Source organism: Geotrypetes seraphini, chromosome 7 (genome assembly GCF_902459505.1).
Source record: "Geotrypetes seraphini chromosome 7, aGeoSer1.1, whole genome shotgun sequence".
NCBI classification, from domain to species: Eukaryota; Metazoa; Chordata; class Amphibia; order Gymnophiona; family Dermophiidae; genus Geotrypetes; species Geotrypetes seraphini.
The window spans coordinates 106,423,288-106,450,803 of record NC_047090.1 but is presented as its reverse complement, the minus strand read 5'-3'; the positions used below and the strand labels follow the sequence as shown (position 1 = coordinate 106,450,803).

The 27,516-nt window shown below is 41.4% G+C and overlaps 1 protein-coding gene across 5 annotated transcripts in view; it reads right to left on the bottom strand.

Annotated features, from left to right (window-relative positions):
• Positions 1-27,516, bottom strand: part of EXD2 (exonuclease 3'-5' domain containing 2) — a 65,764-nt gene that overhangs the window by 9,884 nt on the left and 28,364 nt on the right. For all 5 annotated transcript variants that reach the window (XM_033951103.1, XM_033951104.1, XM_033951102.1 and 2 more), the window contains exons 5-8: positions 20,750-21,075; positions 5,244-5,350; positions 4,659-4,794; positions 2,750-3,106 (exon numbers count right to left, since the gene is read on the bottom strand). In XM_033951103.1, coding sequence (XP_033806994.1) covers positions 2,750-3,106; positions 4,659-4,794; positions 5,244-5,350; positions 20,750-21,075 — 926 coding nt within the window. The remainder of the gene's footprint in view (positions 1-2,749; positions 3,107-4,658; positions 4,795-5,243; positions 5,351-20,749; positions 21,076-27,516) is intronic.

Below are 27,516 nucleotides of genomic sequence, written 5' to 3'. Positions count from 1 at the left end.
AGATATCTCCATACATCTCCAAATTGTTAACCACAACATCTGACCTCAAAGCATTCCATAAAGAAATCAAAACTCTCCTTTTCAAAAAGTATATTCAATCTACTTAAACTCCCCTTCCTCATATCCCCTCTATAAAACTTTCCCAAATATAGTCCACTCCCTAGTACCATCTTCTCACCGTCCCAAAAAAGTAGCAGGTAACCCAAATAATCAACCTGATTCCTAACATCTCCTATGAAACCATCTACCAAACATCGTTAGGAAACTAGATAATTCTCTATGTAACGTAATCAGAAATAATTTCCTATGTAATGTAATTTCCAATGTAATGTAACTTCCTATGTAATGTAATTTTAATGTAATGTAAAGTAACCAGATAACCTTCTATGTATCGTAACCAGAAATAATTTCCTATCTAATGTAATCTGAACCTCAATTCTGTAATCCTAATTTATTCTATTCACTGAATACTTGTTGGAATGTTAATATCTTGTCTCTATTTTTGTTTTTATCTTTTCTATCTTTACCATTTAAATTTTTTTTTTCCAGGTACTTTACCTAGATTGTGAGCCTTCAGGACAGTTAGAGAACTTCCAAGTACCTATCTTTATTTATTTTTATTTTATTTGTATCTTTAATGCATCTTTACTGTAAACAGCTTTGAACCTCACGGTATAGCGGTATATAACAAATAAAATTAAATTAAATTAAAATATCAGAATAAAGAGGATACGGATAGATTAGTATGTGTTATACCATTCTCAACCTTGTCTAAATATTTTGTTTCCATAAATAGAAAACATTGGCATCTGGTGCAATTACACCCGGTTTTGAGGGATTTCCCATTATTTGCCTATAACAGATCTAGGAATATCGATGAAAGTTTGAGGAAGGTGAAATTGGGTGAGTTGGATGAGAATATAAATGGAGAGCATGGAAGTTGTGGTGTGATCCGAGTATAAAACGCCACATATGGATGGATCCTAAATCAGGAATTAAGCTAACTTTTATTGTAATCGTACTTATGTAGTCTATATCCTGGTTTGTCCATGTGAGAAAATCTATGTATTTGTATTTATTTATTTATACCCTGCCTTTCCCAAGGCAGGTCACAATAGAGTATATACACAAACAAAATCACATACAGTACAACAAATCAAACATGAATAAAATATAATAGTGATAATGTAAAGCCTCCTAAAATTACAAAGAGGGAGAAGCAGTAGACAAATAAAGATTAGATTTAATGAACGTAAGTCACAGCTGCAGTGGGTGATCCATCTGGCATCCAGTGATCACTGCATGGTACGGTTTAATATTAAGATGGGTATAGAGAGGGTTCATTCAAAAGCAAAGGTTCAAGACTTAAAAAAAACCCCAAACTATTATGTCAAGGAACTGTCAAGGAATTATGTCAAGGAACTGTCTGGCTGGCAATGTCTGGAAGGAGTGAAAATGCAGTGGACAAAACTGAAAGGAGTAATCATAAGGGCAACGAACCTTTTTGTGAGGTAAGGAAGGAAGAGGTAAGTAAGGCCACTTTGGTTCTCAAAAGTAGTAGCTGAGAAAGTAAGGAATAAGAGGTTAGCTTTCATAAACTACAAAAAGATTGAAGAAAGAGGAAGACAAGCAAAATTATCTGGAAAAGTTAAAGTCGTGTAGTCAGGAAAGCAAAGATGCAAAATGAAGTAAATAGCTGACACGGTAAAACGGGGAGACAAGATACAAGTATCAAGTTTTATTTGGTCTTGATATACTGCTTTTAAACACAAAGTGGTTTACAATTATACAGAAATAAAAATGTCAAAAATATAAAATGGTAAGAGATTCACATGAACAGTACAGACATAACTTGATACATAAGGGTAAATGGAAAGCATGCATTGCATAAAAATAAGGAGGGGGGTAACATGAACGAATTTCTTAGCGTTAAAGATGATTTTTATAAGCAGTATTTTGGATAACTTGCACTCTCCTAATCTCTTTTTGAGTAATGCCCTGGTAAAGGAAGTTGCAATAATCAAGGGTTGATATTACTAATGAATGAATAAGAATGTTAATTGAATTAGAGTTGAGTAGTGACGAGAGAGATCTTATCTTTAATTTAAAGAAGCATTTTTGCACCACTGAACTAATTTGAGAATTAAAGGATAATGTGTTATCGAGGATCACTCATAGGATATTGATGTTTGGTACAAACTGAATTGGGATTGAAGAAATACGTAATAGGAATGCAAGGGTTTCATTACATTTCTGTGAGAAGAGCATACATTTAGTTTTTATTATATTGAGATAAAGGAGATTTTGGCAGAGCCAATCATACACTAGATGTAATTTTTGATTAATTTCCATGATTTCAGTTTGATTATGGACCTGGACTGGATGGACAAGTTGGATATCGTCTGCGTATGCATAAACTGTGAATCCAACAGATTGTGCAATGATTAGTAGGGGTGCAAGAAACAAATTAAATAACATGGGTGAAAGTATGGATCCTTGGGGAACCCTTGAATCTTGCAGATATGCTTTGAAACTGTCTAGATCACAGAGAGTCTCAGACAACAAGGGATAACAAACATAGGTTTCCCTCAGTTGTGTCCTACCCTTTTTTCAAAATGGTGGCCTATAACATGTCTAGAAAGAGATAATGGGAAAATGTCTGCCTTTAATATGAACTAAAGCATTTTATTTACATCTCCCTGTGTAGAGCTCACCGGCTCAGGTAATGCTTTAATGGTTTCAAACCTACCTAGTTTCCATTGCTGCTGCTTCTTGAAGCATCTCTGTTGTAACAGTTGTAGTGCCATAAAAAGTCCTTATCCCTTTCAGCAGCTCTTCCTTCCTCTGGTGAGGGAGGCTCTCTACACTGAGCAGCGCCCTGGCACCTGAGCGCACCTGCCTGCGCAAAGGGTCCTCCAGCAGACGAATCCCTTCCTCACAGCCAATAGGGGCACTGAACTCCTCTGCTAAGTTCTGTTTCAGCTGGTTGTCATAGTAGTTAGAGACAGCATGGCAGGAGGTACACAGCAGCAGCACATCATGGGAGTTGTGATCCTTCATCTGGATAGGGAAGTGCCTCCTGTACTCATGTGGAACAATATTCTTTCTGTCACAAAACCAGAGGCAGTCAGATTTTACACAGGAATATTATATTCCAAAATTATTGCACACAATTTCATAATCAAAGACTAGGACAGAAGTGAAAATGAAGTGCATTGTTGCCAGGTACATATTCAATTATTCACAAGTATTCTGTACCCGAACAGAACTATGAATTTTGGAAGTGATTAGTGGCCATTTTGGCTAGGCAGCCCAGTTTGGGAGTGTTGCTTTAAAGTATGTTTATGTTTATTAAAAACTTTCTATACCGCGTATATAGCCAAAATAAGGATCAAAGTGGTTTACAATATATAAACCCAAACAATTTCAAAAACAACTCCATTCACATAGAAAAGGAAAGAAAGAGAAAAAAAGGAAAATTTTTTGTTGTTTAAACTTAATCTTCTTATGACACGGTGACAGAATGTGTTCCTATCCCCGCAGTTAACCATGGAAAACCATCCCTGTGCCATTCTTTAAGAAGTGAGAGAAGAATCAGAGTATAAATGGGTACAGCCACTGATCCTCAAGCCTTGCATTGAAGAATGCTGGCGTAGAAGGACTGAGGTTGAGACAGACACTAAAGAATGTCATGGGATGGTTTCTCGCAGTTATCAGTGGGGACGGAGCCAGGGACAAATTCTGTCTCTGTGTCATTCTCTAGACCAGTTTCTCTCAAAATGTGTGTCACAGCACAGTGGTACTCTCAAATTTAATTTTTTGTTGGTTTTTCAGTTTTATAATTTAAATTATAATGTGCCGTGAAAAACATTTGCTCCGTTTAGTGTGACAGAGCTTAAAAAGTTTGAGACACATTGTTCTAGACACACTACAGCTGTAGGTATCAAACAATTGCTGCCTGATGGGAGCATTGCATATACTCAACCACAGTAGCTCTGGAAAAGCTCATACATTTCCCTTCAATACCAACCCTTCCCTCTATTATTAATAAACTGAGTGCATCATATAATTGAATTAACGAACAAATACAAGTTAAGAGACTGGATAGTCCAGCTGGACTTTTTCTGCAATCATGTTACAAGTAAATAATATTGGGGCCCAGGCAGTCAGCGGTTTTTAACCTACTGACAGCCGGAAGCAAAATTAATGCTGAGCATTCAACACTGGGCCATGTCCAAGCATTGCCACTGAAGAGCAGGCTCAGCCGCTGACCTGGAAGTTAAATGGGTACTATCACCTACATGGATAAGTGGGCAAAAACAGGACTGCCTTAAGTGGTTTTATCTGCTCACTTAGCTCTGCGGCAGTGGCACCAAATATTGCTGGTGCTCACATAGCTGCTGGCTCTTACATGGGTCTGCCCATGGATCACCCTAGTAATAATGGCTCAGTGACATGAGGGTCAAAGGGGATATTCATTGGCACTGTGCAGTTAAGTGCTGCTGAATATCTGGGAATGACCCACTGAGTATAGTTTAAGCAGGCAGGTCAACATTAACCATGTTGAGAATAGGCAACCCATGTATACCATACTGTCAAGAGGGTTTTAGATTCTTTGTGCAAACAGATTTATCCTGACTTCTAATTGCCAAGCTCACCGGATGTATGACTCCTGCTTGCCACATACCACACATAGGTTCTCTTTGACTGTGAGATAATAATCCACCTGTGACTCAGGTCGTCCAGATGGCTCAAAGCTTAGCTTCACAATGAATGGATCACTGCTCACCAGCTCTAGCAGGAAACAAACATAAGAGGAACCTGAACAACTATTCACTGTGGCTTTCCAGAGTGATTGATCTTTTGAAATATGCTGGCTTTGTATGCCCTAAGAATACAGAAAAGGGGCAATTCTTCAGCTTTATGGTCATTCTAAGCAAAGATTATAACTGATTGTCGTCACTGTTCTGATAAGATCTGGTATGTGATATAAAAATACCATCACATGAAAACATTTTGAAAGTAAAAACTGGATCCCATGCTTTCTGTAAACACATATGCAAATGACATTTATTAATTTTTAGGTACAGGTATTGTATATTTCATATGTTTCTGAAATGGCTTTTATGTTCTAAACAGTGAGATTTTAATCAATTACTTTTATTTCATGAAAGTAACTCACATTGGGCTTCCATAGCTAAGTTTGTAACATTCCAAATAAGCCATTCAGCCATGTGACATACCTCCTATTCCTTTGGCCACATACCACTGAGCTTTCTTGCGATCACAAGTGCAAAGAGGCTGACCATCTGGAGCATGGAGAAAGCAGTTGTCATAAAAAGGTGCTTTTCTGTCAAAAAGAGAATATCATTAGATCTAAGACCGGGGGACCCCAGTAAAGCTTTCTGAATCTCTACTATGGATTTTCATGAAATAAATGTGCATGCACTGCCTCCACTCCATGCAAATTTCTCTCATACATATTCATCATGGCTATCCTGAAAACCCAAGGTATGGGAAGCATTAATTTAGAGTTTAGTTTTTCACTTTGACCTGGAGATAACAAGTTAGTTTTTTGGTTTTTTAAACAAATCTTTATTCATTTTTTAGTTTAAAAACAGTGCATAAAGGAATACATACAAGTACAGTCAAACCTCGGTTTACGAGTGCCGCAGTTTGCAAGTGTTTTGCAAGAAAAGCAAAACATTTGCAAAATCTGCACCTCGGAAACCGAGCTTGACTCAGTTTGTGAGCCCCACCCCTGCGATGCAGCATCCCCCACCACGATCCGGCACCCCCCTGCTCGCGTGGGCCCTCCCTCTGATCCGGCATCCTACACTCACCCACCCACCCAAACACAATCACTTACCCCAATCTGGCACCAGCACCAGTACCAACGCACAGGAAATGCCAGTGCTGGAGAGAGCGAGAATTAGAAGACCTTGAGCATGCACAGATGTTCAAGGTCCAGTACAAGCAACAGGGAGGCTCTTCGGGCACCGGCATGTCCTGTGCATTGGTGCAGGTGCCAGATCGGGGTAAGCAATTGTGTTTGGGTGGGTGGGGGATGCCGGATCGCGGCAGGGGGGGAGAGACAACGGATCAAGGAGGGGGATGCCGGATCACGGGGGGGAGTGTGGAACAGCGCCGGTGGCCTCGGCGGTGGAGAGTAAGATGGAGCAGCCTCGGGGGGGGGGGGGAATGAATCAAGTGAGTTTCACTTACTTCCTATTGGGAAACCCACTTTGATATACGTATAAATTGGTTTAAAGGCATGCTTCTGGAATAAATTATGCTCGTAAACCAAGGTTCCACTGTAGTTTGAAAAACAGTACTTACATCTATCAATAAATAGATGAGAAAACCATATTCCCCCCTCCTTCCTACCCTAATTCCAATATATTCAATAAAACCTTACACCAGTACATACATGTAGTTAATAAACAAATCCTAATATAAGATCCCTCTACCTCCCACCCACCCCCTTCCCTGGATGTGCAAATCAAACCAGTAATAAGGGAATAAACCATTTAATTAAAATTAATAAAACTGGTCAATGGACCCCATGTCAGATTAAGCAACTTGTTATTACCCATTAGTTCAGAATTCATTTTCTTGTATTTATAACACAAGCATAATGAATTCCACCAAAAAGTGAAATTTAATCAGTCAAAATTCTCCAAATTTTTAGTGACCATTTGCATGGCTACCCCAGTCATTATACCAAGTAATCTGCTCTTATGTCTATCTATTAGTGGAGTAGGAGATAACGTCCCACAGATTACCGCTTCATACGACAGCGGAACCGCACTCTCCAGAATCAAATTAATATGTCCCCATATAGACTTCCAAAAATTGAGTATCAAAGGACAATAGAACAACAGATTATCCAGTGTCCCTATGTCAAGATGATAGTGCCAGCATCTATTAGATTTTGAACTATCTAGCTTTTGTAATCTAACAGGGGTCCAAAAAATTCTATGCAAGAAAAAAAATCATGTTAGTCTCATAGATGCTGACGCTGTACATCTCATCCTCCAAGTCCAAATTCATGGCCATTGAGATGCAGAAATCTGCTGCTTTATCTCAATGCTCCAAATGTCTTTAAGACTAGCTTTTGGTTTCTTATTCAAAACTTCAGATATTCAATTTATACCACTTGGATGCCTGATGCCCTAGCAAATCTGTCTGGAAGCACAGGCCCGGCAAGCTACACTGATCCTTTACATTTTGCCAATCAGGGAACCCTTTCTGAATGGACTACTTCAACTGCAATCACTTATATGCTTGAGACTTTGTAATGGCAAATGATTGTTGCAGTCGTGAAAAATCAAGCATTGTCCCATTTGATAATACATCATCTAATGTACGTATGCCTGCCTGCAGCCAATTCTTCCAGAGGATCTTAGACTCACCAATTTGAATCTTGGAGTTCAACAATAAGGATTGACACGTGGACTGTTGTACCAGTACAGATGTTAAGTTATTGATGAATTTTAAGGTTTTCCATATGGCAAAAAGAATGCTATTGTCCTTATAAATTCTGGGTAATTTGATACTCAACACATGACAATCGTAATGGAGACATGAGTTGCCATTCTAAATAAAGCCAATCTAGAAGATGCTCCAAGACTTCAAGTAGGATACAATACATACCCTGCCACATAATAAATGCTTGATGGTATCTATAGAAATTTGGAAAATTTACCCCACCCTCCGCAATTTTAACCTTTTTGCCCAGCCAAATAAATTTTGTGAGAATACTATTTAACTTTTTATAAAAGGACCTTTGAAAATAAACCGGCAGCATACTCATTTGGTAACAAACTAAAAGGCAGAATCATCATTTTTAAAGTTTGGACTCTTCCCCCACTAAGAAAGATGTAATGGGTTCCAATGCTCACACATTTCTTTGACTTTCAGCAATAAAGATTTTTCATTTATTGTCATTGTGTCTTCCAATGTTTTCTGAATCATAATATCTAAATATTTTATACCCTCTTCCTTCCAAAGGAAAGGGAATGAATCAAATAATCCCTTTGCACAATGCACATTTAACGGAATAACCTTCAATCGGGATGGTAGATTCAGGATTTTTCAGATGAAGCAAGATATCATCTGCCTAAGCAGAAATCTTATATTCCTGACCTGCATAAGGAATATCCTGTATCTCCTTTGCCTGCTGTATAGCCAACAACAAGGGTTCTAGAACAATATCAAAAAGCAAAGGAGATAAGGGGCATCCTTGTCTAACTCCCCTTTTCAGACAAAAATATTCAGAAAATGTATTATTAATATATAGCCTGGCTGAGGGGGAACTGTACAAGGTTTGAATCATTTTAATAAATCCGGAACCTATACCAAACCAATTCATCGCTTGATACATGAAAGCCCATTCCACACGATCAAAAGCCTTCTCTACATCCAAAGAGACAGAGAAAGCTGGATCATTCATTGTTTTATATAAACTTAGCAAATGAAATGCCAATCTAGTATTATTTGAAGAATGTCTTTGAGTAACGAATCCAGTTTGGTGCATACCGATCATATAAGGGAGAGCCTTGGCTAATCTTAGAGCTAATAGCTTAGCCAGGAATTTTCCATCCACATTAATTAAATAAATAGGCCTGTAGTTTGAAACCAACATGGGATCTTTATTTGGCTTTGGCAAAACAATAGTCAAAGATTCTTCCATAGTACCCGAAATACAACCTTTAGTTAGTTATGATTGATATAAATTTAGAAGATGAGGTAAAAGTGTAATTTGAAATGATTTGAAAAACTCCACAGTAAATCCATCACTACCCGGAGCGGATCCAACTCTGAGGGATTTCAACGCTGTCTGGAGTTCCTCAAGTGATATAGGCGCTTCAAGATTTCCTTTTATATGCTCGGGAATATTTGGCCCATGAATTAACTTTAAAAATTCTGAACTCCCAATTTCTTTATTTAAATAAAGCTCAGAAGAATATAAAGCTTTGTAATAATTCAAAAATTGTTTTAAAATATTTCCAATTTAAGAATGAATGTTACCATTCTCATCTTTTATAGCAGCAATCTTTACTTTTCTTTTTTAACTTTGAGATAATTTGTCAATAATCTTCCCACTTCATTCTAGTTTCATAATACAAAGCATGCTGAGAAAACAAATCTTTCCTAGCCAATTGTGAGGAAATCTCATTATATTTATATTTAGTTTTCAACAGGGACTGTAAAGTATTTTGTTCCCACTTTGAGGCCAACTGTGACTCTAAATTCAAAATAATTTGTTCCAAATTAGAAAATTCCAATTTTAGTTGTTTCCTAATGTGAAATTATTTGCCCTCTCATTGTAGTTTTGAAAGCATCCTATATAGCAGGGGTCTCAAAGTCCCTCCTTGAGGGTCGCAATCCAGTCGGGTTTTCAGGATTTCCCCAATTAATATGCATGAGATCTATGTGCATGCACTGCTTTCAATGCATATTCATTGGGGAAATCCTGAAAACCCAACTGGATTGCAGCCCTCAAGGAGAGACTTTGAGATCCCTGCCATATAGGGCTCCTTTTACTAAGCTGCGATAGCGTTTTTAGCGCGCGCTAAACCTGCGCTACATGGCTAGAAGTAACGCCAGCTCAATGCTGACATTGGTGTCTAGCATAAGCGGCAATTCTGCGCATGCTAAAACCGCTATTTTAGCTTAGTAAAAGGAGCCCATAGTTTCCAATGAAACTTCCTCCAAGGTGTAGAGCTGAAAATACTCATTCATTTTTATTTGAATTTCCTCAAGAAAGTTTGAATCTCCAAGCAATGCATTATTAAATCTCCAAACAGGTCTGTTAGAATCTTTTTCAGAAAACTGATAATTTATCCAAATTCCAGCATGATCAGTCAAAAGGATCGTGTCTATGCTGGCTTTTATAACCTGTTGAATTAAATGATCTGAAACAAAAATGTAATCAATTCTTGAAAATGATTTATGAACATGTGAGCAGAAAGAAAATTCACTAGCATTAAAATGAAGAATCTGCCATATATCTTTCAATCCACAGGCTTGCACAAGATTGTCTAGACCTAGTGATTTCATCTGCTTACAAGGTTGTTTATCAAATAATGCATCAATAACATCATTGAAATCTCCAGCTACAATTAAATTAGATGCAGCCAGTGACAGAATTATTTGCTAGAGTTTTTTAAAGAACTCGGCCTGATTTGAATTAGGTACATAAACATTAAATAACGTCAGGGCATCTTTTCCTGAAGTCATATCTACATGAAGCCATCTGTCCAAAGGATCAGCTTGTACACAGTGGCATACCATGGGGGGTGGGGGACGTCCGCCCCGGGTGCATGCCCCAAGGGGGTGCACAGCTGGTCACCCACCGGGGAATAGGCTGTCGCCGGGGAAAGGCTTCCACTGCCATCATCGGGAACAAGCCGGCCGAGCTCTCCCTTCTTTTCTTCCCTGCAGGGCCGACCAACTCTCGCCGCCCGACATCAATTCTGACGTCGGAGAGGACGTTCTGGGCCAGCCAATCGCTGCCTGGCTGGCCCGGAACGTCCTCTCCGACTTTAGAATTGACGTCGGGCAGCAAAGAGTTGGTCGGCCCTGCGGGGAAGAGAAGCAGGCGAACTCGGAGCTGGCCTGTTCCTGATGGCGGCAGTGGCAGCCTATTCCCCAGCGGCGGTGGCATAGGGGAGGGGAGGGAGAAAGGAAGAAACGAGGGGTGGGGGGACAGGGAGCCAGAAAGAAAGAGGGCAGGGTGAAACAAAGAAAGAAATGGGGCACGAAGAGAGAAAGAAAGAAAGGGGGCATGGAGAGAGAGAAAGACAGATATACAGAAAGAAAGGGGACATGGAGAGAGAAAGAAAGAAGGGGTAGGATGAAAGAAAGAAAAAGTTGGGGGAAGGAATGAGGTCTGGAGGAGAGGAAGCATACAGGAAGCTGAAAGAAGGGAAGAATTACTGGATGCACGGTCAGAAGAATAAAGTGCAACCAAAGACTGATGAAATTACCAAAGGTAGGAAAAATGATTTTATTTTCAATTTAGTGATCAAAATGTGTCTGTTTTGAGAATTTATATATGCTATCTATATTTTGCACTATGGCCCCCATTTACTAAACCGCAATAGCGGTTTTTAGCGCAGGGAGCCTATGAGTGTTGAGAGCAGCGTGGGGCATTCAGTGCAGCTCCCTGAGCTAAAAACTGCTATCGCAGTTTAGTAAAAAGGGAGGGAATACATTTGTCTATTTTTGTATAGTTGTTACTGAGGTGACATTGCATAAAGTCATCTGCCTTGACCTCTTTTAAAACCCGCGGAATATAAATAATTAACATTTTCTCTGCGTACAGTGTGCTTTGTGTTTTTAAAATTTTATTGTTGGTAGATCATTTTGACTTAGCCATGAAGGTAAGGGGGAGGGAGGGGAGCTGCTGAAAAACATCTAGTAATCCTTGCAGGCTTGACTGTGCAGTGAATTATTTTTGTAAAATCATGTTTTGTTATGTGACTGCCATTATTTAGACTTTAATTTCTATGAATGAATAGAATGAAAATGATATAAAATTACTTGCTTGTTTTTATGTGCATGCGCTGAAGGAAAGTGGAGAGAGAGTGGGCTGAGGACGCTGAAGGGAAATGGGGAAGAGAGGGTTGGCTGAGGACGCTGAAGGGAAATGGGGAAGAGAGTGGGGAGAAGACGCTGATTTATAAATTGACAATTGTACAGAATATTGTTTCTTTTTATACTTCAATGTAATAAGTTCAATATAAAACAATTCAAGGCTTGTGTGGATGGAATCAGGTGGTTTGCGGGGATGGGGACCGAGCTTACGGGGATTAGTCCATTAAAATGGTATTTTCTTATTTCTCATTATTTGTTTTATTTTTATTTGTTAATTTATCAGTTTTTTCAAATTTACATCTACTGTCTTTATATTTTGCACAGTATTAGAGGACATGTATTACTGTTTTTGTGGTATTGTAGTGTTGCATTGCATGCAGAGTCTGGTTTCTTGGCGGTTCAGTTTAACTTTTGTCTACATATTTCTATTTTTAGTTTGTGATTATTCCATATTGGGCGAAAGTGTATCTGTGTGTATGAAAGGGACATGGCTTTCTGATAGCATTGACTGTACAGGATCAATTGACTGTACAGGATCTGGCTTGTTTAGTTTTATAATGTATGTTTTGGTGTTCTAGTGCTCACTGCAGTGTTTAAGATGCTGCCTTTTCCTAGGTACACTCGTTATGATTTTTAGTAACAATTCACATATCACACATTTTTCATATAGATGGGTGTGTGTGTGTCAAAAAATGATGGGCCATAGGTGTCACATATGCTAGGTACACCACTGCTTGTACCACTACAGCAGAGCATTTCCTATTGACCGGAATAGTCACACCAGCCTTTTTTCCCCACAGCAGGAGCGTAAAAACAATGTTTCACCCACCCTCCCCCCCTTCCAGTTTAGACTGCCTCATTTGAGGACATATGTGTTTCCTGTAAGAAATAAACATCAGCATCTTGATTTTTCAAAAGAATTCAGTATTTTTTTCCTTTTTATGGGAAGGTTAAGCCCATTGACATTTAATGAATAAACTTTTATAGCCATGCTAATTGATTAAAACATAATAAGAAATACATCTTAAGTTCCCCTTTAAATAAATAAATAAATAAATATATAAAAACTTTCCATACACATCCAGGACCCAAAATAGAGAATACCCCACCCCCACCCCTAACCCATCCCAACTTATAACACAACAGCTTGTATGCAAACCTCCTGGTCAGGTGAAAACCAACCTCCCCCAAGCACCCTAATTCATCTCAAAATTAATTCTCAATATAACAAATAAAAACATTAAATTTTCTTAGCATATCCTATAAAAATACTATAAAATGGAAACTAACAAGAGCAGTAAATAACTCCATTCATAAAACACCCAATTAATAACTATCACAGGAAAATCAATTTAATAGAAATAAAAGAATGACCCAATTCATATTCTAGTATTCCATAAAAGTTACTTTATATCAATACTAAAAAGAATATAAAAATCTTCATTCCATAAAAATAATAAATATAATTTGGTTCATTTCAAATAGATCCACGAAAAAGGTTAATCAAAAAGCCAAAAACTAAAGGGTCATAATATTAATTGACCAATATAGTTTAATCTACATGAAGGAAAATTATCTCAGATATGCCACTCCTGCGGATTATATTGTTATAGCCCACATATGGAATAGTGGCGTGGTTTACCATGAAGGTTTTATAGATCAATGAAAGACAACCACGCCACTATTCCATATGTGGGCTATAACAATATAATCCGCAGGAGTGGCATATCTGAGATCATTTTCCTTCATGTTAATATTATGACCCTTTAGTTTTTGGCTTTTTGATTAACCTTTTTCGTGGATCTATTTAGTTTTGGTTAATCTAGTTCTCTATCTTTTCACTTCACTTTCATTTCAAATAGCCCATTAACTTAAAATTAATTTAAATACAACTTAAATCTATCATAAATAACATTCCCATTTTGACAAGTACAACTCAAGCAAAGACCCCCTTTATGAGTGAAGTAGTAACCTTCATCCACAATATTATCTTTAATATTAACATATAAACTGACTCCGCATAGCAAATCTCTACCCATCAACTATGCATATATATAAACCTTAAGGCAATTTCTATATATAAACACAGGACGATTAAGGTCTCTTTTCCCTAAGGAGCAGTGCGAACCTCCAAAATACACTCAAGGAAAACCTTTACATGAATTATCAGCATGTCTGTGACTGAGATCTAAAACTAACAATTAGGCAATACTTGTGCAGGTGTGGAAAAAGGCCAAGGTTGAGTAGGTAAGGAACACAATGACACGGAACGACACGGAAAAAGCACTTAGATACCGGATCATCAGTTATGAAAGTGTCTTGCTGGTTCCTACCAAATCAGGCTGGAAATCCTCCAAGATTCTTTACAGCTGATCCAATTGTTCCTGTAAGCTTTGTAGGGCGGTAGAACTACTGTAGTATAGGGAGAACAAATTTTGAAATTTTTAATGTGTGGAATTACTCCAGTGAAGAGCTCCATATAGGTGATTTTAAACAGCTGAAGGAGCCAGTGCCTTCCCGCGCATGGGAAGCACATGCTTGTTATCCTGCGATGCCGGGAGCGCATCAGCATTTGTAGAGTTCTCACTGCGGCTAAATTTGCTTGGTGGTTGTCTCGGCTAGGTTTGAAATTGTCCAGATGGCTCTGGGTATGTGGTTGGGACACTCTTCAAGGGGCCAGTATTCTGCAGTGAGCAAGAGGCCTCAACATTAAATGAATTAATTTTTACAGTTAACTGCATCTACCGCGGCTTCGGTGCTTTTGGGGTTAGACGCGTTGGAAGTGTTAAGCAGCATGGAGATAGTGGAAGGTGGATCTGTGCATTGCGATCATTAAATACAATCCAACTCGGGGTTTCTTGAGTATTGCTCGTGCCATGCATCTATCTCTGATGTCCGTGCTGACTCCGCCCTCTTAAACCCGATTCATCTCCTTCTGATTTATATTAATCCCACTCTCAATTGTATTCGAGGAACCAGTTATTAGTAAAAATTTCATTTTCTCTGTATTAAGTTTCAACTTATGTATAGACATCCATTCTTCAATAACTTTAATAGTATTATGAATCACAACCAGTTCCATGGATAAATAAGATGACACAGGGATAAGGACTGTGATATCACCTGTGTAACTATAGAATAACACCTGAAGTTTGTCCAGCTCATAGCCAAGAGAATGCATTTATACATTAAATAAAAGCAGGAATAAGGAAGAACATTGTGGAACAGGATTATTCCACCTCTCTGACAAGCAAGGTGTCCCCCCTTAACCCTATATGAGCATGACTTCAAAAATCCCTGGAATTGTTCCGGAGATTCCAATATTATCTAACATAAGAAAAAGAATATCATGATCTATGACAGTGTTTCTCAACTCGGTCCTAGAGTACCCCTTGCCAGTCAGGTTTTCAAGATAGCCACAATGAATATGCATAAACTTGATTGGCATACACTGCCTCAGTTGTACACAAATTTCTTTCATGCATATTCATTGTAGATATCATGAAAACCTGACTGGCAAGGGGATATAGTACTCCCCCGAGATTCGCGGTTTTTCATGGGGGAGCATTAAGAGGGCAGCAGGAGAGCAGCCGGAGAGCCGCAAGTGCAGGAAATTACTCGCGGTATGCTCCGACTGCCTTTTCCTGCACTAGGTCGGGCCTTATCCAATCAGGAGCTGCTTTGACACGCAGCTCCTGATTAGATAAGGCCCTACTTAGTTCAGGAAGAGGCGGTCGGAGCGTACTGTGAGTGATTTCCTGCACTCGCGGCGCTCTGGCTTCTCTCTCCTGCTGCCCTCTCCTTGTCAGTGGTTCACGGTCAGAAAATACCGCGAATGATCGGGATCGCGAACCGCCAATTGCAAACCACCGGGGGAACACTGTACTCCAGGACCGAGTTGAGAAACACTGATCTAAGAGACCAAAAGGCACACGATAAATTAGATTGTAAACCCAGTGACTTTATGCCCTCACTCAATAATGAACGATTATTCTCAAAAGAACAAAGAGTCCACTACAATTTCTGTACTAAAATGGGATATGAATCAGATTGAGAACCATGCAATATAATTATGATAACGTTGGCCAGCACTCATTTTGGTGCCTCAAATGTTAGACCTGTTTCTGGGTATATTTGACTTGCTGATTCAAAAAAATGACACCAGTTTTCTTCTATCAGCCCTAGTTTTTGATACAAATTTTTTTTTTAAAAAAACAAATCTTTATTAATTTTCCATTCGAAAACAGTGCATTAAAGTCTACATAAAACTAACTTCAAGACAGCACTTACAATCGATCAAAGAAATATTACAAAACATTTCCCCCCTCTCCCACCCTAATTCAAGAATAAAAACAAAGTGCATTACTACATACATACAATTAAAATCATAATCATCACTTTCCTTTGGTCAATTAATACAACAAAATATAATACCCCTCTCCCTCCCACTCCCCCCTTGGATGTGCAAATCATATGGGAAATAAGGAGAAAATCCAGCTAATCAATGTTAACACTTAATCAGATCTCATAAACTCAATTAATGGGCTCCATGTTAATTTTAAAAATTTTGTTATGTCTCACTCTTTCTGAATACATTTTTTCAAATTTTTGCATAGACATAAGGACTCCCACCAAAAGGAAAAATTAAGGTGGGCCCAATTTTTAGTAATCATCTGTATGGCAATCCCTGTCATAATAATCAAGTCTGCATTTACCGTATTTTCACGCATATAACGCGCATATGTGTATAACACGCATACGCATATAGCGCGCGGGTCCAAACCATTTGTGTAAAAAAAATTTTATATAGCACGCACACGCGTATACCTCCTCCCGCCACTCCCGCTTACTCCCTCTTCTGGCCTGCGAACCAGCATCCTCCCCCCCGCTCGCGTCACCCCCTCCCCCCCGATCCTACATCCCCCCCAGCACCGCAAAGACATCGGTCGCTTACCCGATTGGGCACCGACACCAGCACCAATGCACAGGACGTGCCAATGCCAGTGCCCGAAGATCCTCCCTCGCTGGGCTGGGCGGTGCGAGGGAGATCCTCCCTCTTCCCTGTGCCGGGCTGGACTGGGCTTTGAGCATTTGCGTATGCTCAAAGCCTTCTGGTCTCGCTCTCTCCGAGATTCTGAATCTGAGAATCTCGGAGAGAGCGAGGCCAGAAGGCTTTGAGCATGCGCAAATGCTCAAAGCCCAGTCCAGCCCGGCACAGGGAAGAGGGAGGATCTCCCTCGCACCTCCCAGCCCAGCCCAACGAGGGAGGATCTTCGGGCACTGGCACGTCCTGTGCATTGGTGCTGGTGCCCAATCGGGTAAGCGACCGATGTCTTTGCGGTGCTGGGGGGGGATGTAGGATCGCAAGGGAGGGGGGTGACGCGAGCGGGGGGGGAGGATGCCAGTTCGCAGGGGGGATGCCGGATCGCACTGAAAAAAATAATTTGTATAACGCGCTCACACATATAACGCACATGGTTATACTCGGTTTGTAAAATCGTGTATAACGTGCACGTTATATGCGTGAAAATACGGTATATCTGTCCAACGGAGATTTAGCATACAATAATGTCCCGCAAATAACCATCTCATAGGACAACAGAATCCTAGTTCCTAGTATCATATTAATCTATCCCCATATAGATTTCCAAAAATTGAGTATCAAGGGACAATAGAACAACAGGTATCCAGTGTCCCTATTTCAAGATGACAATGCCAGCATCTATTAGATTTTGAACTATCTAACTTTTGCAAATGACCTGGGGTCCAAAAAATTCTATGTAACAAAAAGAACCAAGTTTGTCTCATAGATGCTGACGCTGTACATCTCATCCTCCAAGTCCAAAACCGTGGCCATTGAGTAGCAGAAATTTGCTGCTTTATCTCAATGCTCCAAATGTCTTTTAGACTAGTTTTAGGTTTTTTATTCAGATATTAATTTATACTACTTAGCGGCCTGATGCCCTAGCAAATCTGTCTGGAAACATAGGCCCGGCAAGCTATACTGATTTTGTAAGTTGCGCCAATCAGGGAACCCTTTCTGAGTGGCCTGTTTCAAATGCAACCATTTATACGCTTGAGACTTTGATATTCCGAATGATTGCTGCAATTGCAATAAATTTAGCATTTTCCCACTGGAAATCACATCATCTAAAGCACGTATACCTGCCTGCAGCCAATGTTTCCAGAGGATTTTAGACTCCCCAATTTGAATCCTGGAGTTTAACCATATAGATTGACACGTGGATTGTTGTATCGGAATAGGTGTTAAATTATTAATAAACCTTAACGTATTCCAGGTGGAAAATATAATACTATTGTCCTTATAAATCCTTGGCAGATTGATACTCAAAATATGGCACAATCATAATGGGGACATGAGTTGACATTCTAATATCAGCAAGTCCGGAAGATACTCCATGAGTTCAGGAAGGATCCAATACATTCCCTGACGCAAAATGAAGGCTTGATGATACCTATAAAAATTTGGAAAATTTACCCCACCCACCGAAATTGGTTTTTGCAAAGATATTACACTTCTCCCTCCGAATCCATTGGTTTTAGTATACGCGGATTCGGTTATTCGCGATTTTTTATTTTTTTTATAAAAAGCTAATTCCGGACCTTTCCCGCCTCCCTCCCAGCATCCCAGACCTTACCTGATCACTCATAGAAAAGGGCTGTGGGGCATTCCCGTTGTAGTCTCGAGAGACTACGGGAACTCATGGCAACCATTTGTTATGAGTGATCTGCACAGGGCAGGCGCATAGGAAGATAGCTCCTGACCCGAAAGCCCGCTAGACCACCAGGTAAGGTCTGGGATGCCGGGAGGGAGGCAGGAAGGTCCGGAATGAGAAGGTGGTGGGTCAGAGTTGGCCGAAAATTTATGCGTGATTTTTCACACTTCGCGGTCCAGCTCTGCATCTAACCCCCGCGAATACCGAGGGAGAAGTGTAAAGCTATCCTAGCAGTTTTACCCAGCCAAATAAATTTTGTAAGAATCTCATTCAATTTTTTTATAAAAGGACCCTTGGAAATAAACCGGCAACATACTCATTTGGTAGCAAACTACAGGCAAAATCATTATTTTTATGGTTTGGACTCTCCCCCACTAAGAAAGATGTAATGGGTTCCAATGTTCACACATTTCTTTAACTTTCAACAATAAGGATTTTTCATTTATTGTCATTGTGTCTTCCAATGTTCTCTGAATCATGATACCCAAATATTTTATACCCTCTTCCATACAGATTTAAAGGGCTTCGGGGCTGTTGCCACGTGGCTTTGTAGAAGAGGGGTTAGTGATGCAATATATGCGACGCAAACTCTGTTTTGAAGGACATCTCTCTTGCATTTTTCTTGGGTTTTATTATACACTTCGTAATACATTTTGATCTACCATATATACTCAAATATAAGATGAGATTTTTGGTCCAAAAAATGGCCCAAAAATGGGGAACTCATCTTATATTCAGATCAGTGCCCACCTGCCCCCCTCCCGGACTTGTTGCAGGCCTCCACGGGCCTGCCATATGACATGGTGGGCTGGTAAAGGAGGTACCCCCTCCCATTTCCTGTCCTGGCAGACTCTTAACAATTTTTTACCTCCCTCCCGCCTCCCCTGCGTACCTTTATGAATCCCTGGTGGTCCAACGGTGTATTGGGCAGGTGCAAGCTTACCACGCTCCTGTCCGCGCCGAGTCCCTCTCTGAATGGTTTATGTTTATTCAGATTTGATATACTGCTGAATCTTACTCAGAGTTCTCAGCGGTTGCCTCAAGTTCTCATGACCCAGGAGTACCAGGCAGGAGTAAGCTTTTTGTGCTCATGCCCAGCACTGAGCCGCTCCCTGAATAGCTGCCACCAGTTCTTGTGGTACTGAAAGAGCGTCACCAGTGGGGTGCCGCAGGGCTCAGTGCTTGGACCCGTGCTCTTCAACATCTTTATAAATGATCTGGACATTGGTACGACGAATGAGGTGATTAAATTTGTGGATGATACAAAGTTATTCAGAGTGGTGAAGATGCAGGGGGATTGCAAAGATCTGCAACGTGACATAATTAGGCTTGAGGAATGGGCAGCAACATGGCAGATGAGGTTCAACCTGGTTAAGTGTAAAGTGATGCATGTCGGTAACAAAAATCTCATGCACGAATACAGGATGTCCGGGATGGTACTTGGAGAGACCTCCCAGGAGAGAGACTTAGGAATTCTGATCGACAAGTCGATGAAACCGTCCTCGCAATGTGCAGCGGCAGTGAAAAGGGCGAACAAAATCCTAGGAATAATAAAGAAGGGGATCATGAGCAGATCGGAGAGGTTTATCATGCCGCTGTACCGGGCCATGGTATAACCTCACCTGAGTACTGTGTCCATGAAGAAGGACACGGTACTACTCAAAAGGGTCCAGAGAAGAGCGACTAAGATGGTTAAGGGGCTGGAGGAGTTGCCGTACAGCGAAAGATTAGAAAAACTGGGCCTCTTCTCCCTCGAACAGAGGAGATTGAGAGGGGACATGATCGAAACATTCAAGGTACTGAAGGGAATAGACTTAGTAGATAAGGGCAGATTGTTCACCCTCTCCAAGGTAGGGAGAACGAGAGGGCACCCTCTAAAATTGAAAGGGGATAGATTTCGTACAAACATAAGGAAGTTCTTCTTCACCCAGAGAGTGGTGGAAAACTGGAACGCTCTGCCGGAGTCTGTCATAGGGGAAACACCCTCCAGGGATTCAAGACAAAATTAGACAAGTTCCTGCTGAACTAGAACGTACGCAGGTAGGGCTAGTCTCAGTTAGGGCACTGGTCTTTGACCAGAGGGCCACCGTGTGAGCGGACTGCTGGGCACGATGGACCCCGGGTCTAACCTAGCAGTGGAAATTCTTATATTCTTATGCAGGTAGAAAAGCTTAAATGTGATTTGTGTCTGATAATTTTGTACTGTTTTATTACTCACAGATTTAAGAAGCAAAAAAGAAAAAAAAGGTCAAAATAAGAAATCAGCAATAATATTAAGTGTATAGCAGTAGTGTAGCAAAGCAGGAATATCTTAAAGAAACTTCAACTTAAGATACTTTCTTGAAGCAGGCAGTTTTATTAGGGCTAAAAAATTTCACCATAGATTTAAAATATAACCTTGCAATTACCTTGCTGAATAGCCTGCCCCGAGCGGTTTCCGTTTATGCTTCCTGGGATCCTTCCCTTGCTGAATATTCAGTACCTGCTGGATGCTAGGCACAGTCTTCCTTTGCTTCACTTTCTGTTGAGAATTCACTTGCCCATTGTCATCATCACCCATGCCACAATTTCCTCTTCCTTTAAATGGCATATCCACCAAGTCCTGGCACATCCCCAAAATCTTTTCCCAGGAACATGGAAACATTTCGCCTCTCGATATCTGAATGGAGGAGCATCCCAGCAAGTGGAAAAACAGAGTCACAGAGATCTGTGCATCTTTGGCTGCATAACTGATCTGCAAAAAAAATGAGTGAAGAGCCAGGTTCTTAGACAGATAAAAAGCCAGCGATATGGTGATTGTTACAGGGTGAGTTTAATGAATAATAGGGTTCAAATTATTATAAATAAGAAGTAACTCTTCAGCATTTATATGCCTGGCAATCCTCTACAATTTAAAACCTAAAACGCTCTCATTACTGAAGAACAATATAGAATTTGAGAGCTTCTGCTATCAAATCTCTACGCAGCTTTGGGCAAGTCAGCATCACCCACAGTACCTCAGTTTACTCATTCAATACTGTCAATAACATAGGTGCTGACTTCTCACAATGACTTGGGGGAGGGGGGGTGCTAAACACATTGCAAAATTACATATCCTTGGATATACTGAAAGAGCTTGCTCAATACAGAGGATGCTCAGCAGCAACAAAGCTGGCAGCTGTGGCAATATTGTCAATACAGTTCATGGTCTTAAGCGCGCAAGACAAACGCGCGCTGACAAACGAGCGCCGACAATTCAGTGCAAGACTTCAGCACGCCACAGGAAAACCTTCTTTTAAAAGGCTCCAATGGGGGTGTTGGTGGTGAACCTCCCCCACTTTACTTAATAGGGATCGCACTAACGTTGGGGAGGTTGTAACCCCACATTATACTGGAAACTTAACTTTTCCCTATTTTTTAGGGAAAAAGTTAAGTTTTCAGTATAATGTGGGGAGTTACACCTCCCACAACACAGCAGCGCAATCCCTATTAAATGGAGGGAAGGGGAGGGGTTCCCCCCACACCCCGTCGGAGCCCTTTAAAAGAAGGTTTTCCTGCGGCGCGCTGAAGTCTTGCGCTGAATTGTTGGCACGCTTTTGTCCCATCACCGTCAATACAGTAAATTGTGAATAGTGCGGGAAAGGGACTTTAATAGATTATATACATAGAACCTGAACTTTATAAAAATAAAGGTCTCATGCCATCCCATCTTAGTGAATTTTAAATATATCTTCATTTATAGTTTTGCCACTTTGAACTTCAGAAACGGGGAGGGGGGGGAGAAGTGACATCATCAGCGAAGATGGCAACTTGAAGGCTTAGCTCCATTCTTCCAACTCACATCCAGACCATATACAAGGAAATCTGAAGCCATCCAAACGATTTGGCCAGATATTTCAGAAGACACATCAGTATTATTTGAATGTCGACTTTATCCACACACGTTAATCTTTCTTGATATGCTTACCCTGGAAAGTATAGGGGGCCTAGAATGGGGGCTGAATCCCTCATTGAACCTGCGATGCCGATCCAGCTTATAACCTGGGCTTCACGAGATCTCTTTGATAATGATCCATCAGTATTGGAAAAAGAGTTAAAACTGATACAAGAAATACGACAATGGGTACTGGAGATCAAAAACAACTTAAAAGTAGTGTGAAAAGCACAGTTACTTACTGTAACAGGTGTTATCCAGGGACAGCAGGCAGATATTCTCACTGATGGATGATGTCACCAATGGAGCCCCGGTTCGGACCACTTTAAAAGTGCATCGCCACTTTAAGTCTTTAGAAAGTTTGCGATGCATACGCGAGTGCCTTCCTGCCCAACATAGGCGCGCGGTCTCTCAGATAAGATAAGCCAGCTAAGAAGCCAACCCGGGGAGGTGGGTGGATTGTGAGAATATCTGCCTGCTGTCCCTGGATAACACCTTTTACGGTAAGTAAAATCAGGCAGCAGGACAAGCAGGCAGCATATTCTCACTGATGGGTGACCTCCAAGCTAGCAAGAATGGGATGGTGTGAGTGTTGGCCCTTAGGAGAATAAATTTTGTAATACAGATTGGCCAAAGTGCCCATCCCTTCTGGAGAAAGACTCCAGACAATAGTGAGAACCGAATGTATGAACTGAGGATCAGGTGGCAGCTTTACAGATTTCCTCAATGGGAGTAGATCTAAGGAAAGCAACAGAAACTGCCATAGCTCTAATTTTGTGGGCTGTGACACGACTATCCAGTGCCAGTCCAGTCTGAGCATAACAGAATGAGATACAGGCAGACAGCCAGTTGGAAATTGTTCTCTTGGAAACAGGACCATCCAATCAGGAGAAAGGCATTGGCATCCAGATGGAGAGGAGAGTAAAGTCTGGAGCAAAATTGGGGCAACTGATGATTGTGGGGAGCCGCAAACAGATCCACATGTGGAGTGCCCCATTGATCAAAGATGGACTGGAGAGATGCAGAGTTGAGAGTCCATTCATGAGGTTGAAGAATTTTACTGAGGTTGTCTGCTAGGGAATTCTTCTCCCCTTCAATGTAGACAGTCTTCAAGAACAGATTGCGAGCTATCGCCCAAGTCCAGATTTTCTGGGTCTCCTGACACAACAGGAGAGAGCCTGTGCCTCCTTGCTTGTTTATGTAGTACATTGCTTCTTGATTGTCTGTGCGAAGGAGGAGGACTTGAGGACAGAGGAGATGATGGAAGGCCCTGAGAGCATAATACATCACTCTGAGCTCCAAGCATAAGGGGATGCATCTGTCGTGATGACCGAGTAAGTGAAAAAGGAAACCTCTGGATAGATTGGAGGAGGTCATCCACCATTGAAGCAACTGCAGAAGAGATGATGTTACAGATATATGTTGTGAGAGACAATCCGTCACTTGAGACCACTGAGATGCAAGGATCCACTGAGGAGCGTGAAGGTGTAGCCGTACCAGAGATGTCACATGCACAGTGGAAGTCATGTGGCCCAGAAGAACCATCATGTGTCCTGCAGTGATGGATTGAAGAGGAAGCAATTGCTGACAAAGGCGGATGAGAGCCTGAAGGTGATCCGGAGGGAGAAACGATCTCAAGAGAGTGGTATCTAGGATATCCCCAATGAACTAAAGACGTTGAGTCGGAATGAGATGTGATTTGGGGAAATTGACTTTGAATCCTAGAAGCTGAAGAAAAGAAATGGTCTGAGATATTGCTTGGACCACTTCCTGATATGAAACAGCCTCGATCAACCAGTCGTCCAGGTAAGGAAAGACTTGGAGGCCTTGAGATCTGAGAGATGCGGACACTACAATCAGGCACTTCATGAAGGACCTTGTACTGGTAGGGACATTGATTTGGAAATGGAGGAGGTATTTCCTGGAAGCCGGATGAATTGGGATATGTGTGTAGGCTTCCTTGAGATCCAGAGAGCATAGCCAGTCATTCTGATTGAGGAGAGGATAAAGCTGGGTGAGGGAGAGCATGCAAAATTTCTCCTTGACTAGAAATTTGTTGAGAGCTCTGAGATCCAGAATGGGTTGCAGTCTTCCTGTCTTCTTTGGAATTAAGAAGTAACGGGAGTAGAATCCCTGATCCTGCTGAGAGAGGGGAACTTCCTCGATGGCATTCAGCAGGAGAAGGGATTGAAGCTCTTGGAGAAGAGGAGAGGACTGTGCAGGGTCCAAAGCAGATTCTTTTGGAGGATAGTCTGGAGGCAAGGTGTGAAAATGGAGAGTGTAACCATAACAAATGATGGTTAGGACCCAGAGGTCTGATGTGATGAGCTCCCAGCGAGCGATGAAATACTGGAGACAGCCTCCAATGGGTTGAGGCGAAAACTGAAGAGTGTTGACAGTGGCTATGCTCTGAAGAAACACGTCAAAAAGGCTGTGTAGGTTTTTGGGGAGCAGCCTGTGGTTTCTGTTGACGGGGTTGAGAGTGAGGAGGAGCTTCAGGATAAGCAGCGAATCTTCTCTGGTAAGAAGAAGCCAGTCTGAAAGGACGAGAAGATGGAGGCTACTTCTTAGGCTTGACCAGAGTGTCTCATCTGGTCTCAAGAGCTGGCAATTTTTGAATAGCCATGTCCATGGAGGAACCAAAAAGTTCATCTCCCAGACAAGGAGCATTTGCAAGCCTGTCTTGATGGTTGACATCCAGCTCAGATACACAGAGCCAGACGCCTCATGGCTACTGACATTGCTGCCACACGAGAGGTGAGTTCAAATGTGTCATATGTGGAACAAACCATATACTTTCTCAACTGAAAAGTATCAGAAACATGATGCTGAAGATTGCTTTCTGGAATGTATTTTTGCAAAAAGTCAAATGCTTGAGGTAAAAGCTTTATTAAATGCTTGAGGTAAAACGAAAAATGAAAATTGTAATTGCCAGAACGGTTGGCTAACATGGCATTTTGGTACAGGCGTTTGCCAAAACAATCCATAGCCTTGCCCTCTCTGCCAAGGGGTACAGAGGCGTAAACACTAGCCCCTGAAGATTTCTTTAAGGTTGATTCCACCAGGCGAGACTCATGTGGGAGCTGTGGTTTAACAAAACCAGGGATAGGAAGCACTCTATACAGAGAATCCAACTTGCAAGGAGCCACAGGAATGGTAAGTGGCATTTCTAGATTTTTGTAGAAAGTTTCCCTTAAAATGTCATGAAGGGGAAGCTTGAGCAGTTCCTTGGGTGGTTGGTCATAATCTAAGGCCTCTAGGAACGGCTTAGAACATTTGGAGTCAGCTTCAAGAGGAATGGATAGTCTGACATTTAGAAAAAAGAGGAAAAATTTAGAAAAAAAGAGGCTTTCTTAAACAAAACACAAGCCTTCTGAGAGGAATGGTGAGGAGAGTCCTCATCTGAAGAACCACCATCTTCAGAGAGAGAGGATCCTGTTCAAGTCCCCCCAGAGGTCAGAATCTTGAACAGAATGGGGCCAGTGCCGAGTACTCAGTGTTAAAGGCTCCAGATGTTTAAGCTTCTGCAATGCTTTGCAGGATCTCACCGGAGTCAACTCAGTTGATGTCTGTGTCAAGGACGACCAGTGCTGGCGAGTTGCCAGTGTCGATTCGCTGATGGGAAGCATCTGCACCAAAGGAGACACCACTGAAGGTCCAATCGGTGTTGCGACACTGGCACCAGGGGAGTTGGTGTCGAAACGGGCAGAAGTTGGGTTGGCACCAGCATTTGAAAATGCTCACTCAATTCCTCTTTAAGCAAATTGTCTATCTTTTGCTTGAGGGTAAGCACTGGTACCGCTGGCTTTTTCACCAGTACCTTCGGTGCGGTTCTGCACTCCAGCGATGATGAGGCATTCACTGATATTGGAGTGGAGCGCTTCTTGGACCTCTTCGAGGTCAGTAGGACTTGGCTCACTGCTGCTTTGACCTGAGGCCCAGACGGGGTGGGGCAAGGCTTCTTAGCCGGCTTACCAACAGAAGACTGACACCGGAGTTGTTTCCGTTGGTGTTGAATGATGCAGTGTCACCTTGGTTGGCGCCGTTGAAGTCGGTATCGAGGTAGACTCTCCCTCCATTACGACACCGAAAAGCAGCTTTTGCTGGATTAGGCGGTTCTTCAACGTTCTTTTTTGAAGGGAAGAACAGTGCAAACAAGTGTCCAGACGGTGCTCAGGCCCAAAGCACTGGAGGCACCAGCGATGCGGGTCAGTTACTGAAATAGGCTGAGCACAGCGACCTCACTTTTTAAAACCTGTCTGCAGGTGGGACATCGATAGAAAAACGGTCCCGGCTAGGTCGAAGTCTGAGGCCAAGATAATAAATAATAATAAATAATAATTTATTTCTTATATACCGCCAAAGCCATTAGTAGTTCGAGGCAGTTTACAACAAAGAAGGGCTGGACAATCAGCAAATGGTACAATCAGCGAATGGTAAAATCAGAGAAAATGGTACAACAAAGAGGGGCTAGACAGTCTGTGTACAGTTAGAACCAAGAAGAAAGTAATGTGAAGGGTATAGTTCAAGAAATAAAGGGTATAGGGGAATAACAGGAGGTACGATTGGCAGAAGGAGAAACAATTTAAATGAGTAAGCAGGACAAGGTGAGATAAAAGGGGGCGAAGGAAGGGCATAGAGGTCTTAGGGTGTAAATCGGGTGAATAGATTAGTTTTTAGTAGTTTCCTGAAGTTTAGGTAGGATGAAGCGCGAGGGATAATGTTGGCTAACCAATTGTTAAGCTGACCTGCTTGGAAGGCGAGAGTTCTATTCATATATCTTTTGTACAGGCAGGCCTTTAGGGTTGGATGGCTAAACAGATGGGTTCTGCGCATGAGTTTGGATGGACGGTCTAGAATAAAATGGGGTACCAAGTATAGAGGGGCTAATCCAAGGATGGATTTGAAACAAAAACAGGCGAACTTGAATTGCACTCTAGCTTCCAAGGGTAGCCAATGGAGTTTTTGATAGCAGGGAGTTAAGTGTTCCCATTTTTTTAGGCCAAAGATCAGTCGGATTGCCGAGTTCTCGATGATTCGTAATCTTTGTGTGGTTTTTTTGAAGGATCCCAGGCACATGATATTGCAGTAATCGAGTAGATTTAAGATGGAGGCTTGTACAAGTAGGCGGAATGAGGACGTATCAAAGTACTTTCTAATGGATCTTAGCTTCCATAGGGTGGAGAAGCCTTTTTTGACCAGGAGGTCAGTGTGTGTTTCGAGGGTAAGGTTGCGGTCGAGGGTCACTCCTAGAATTTTTAA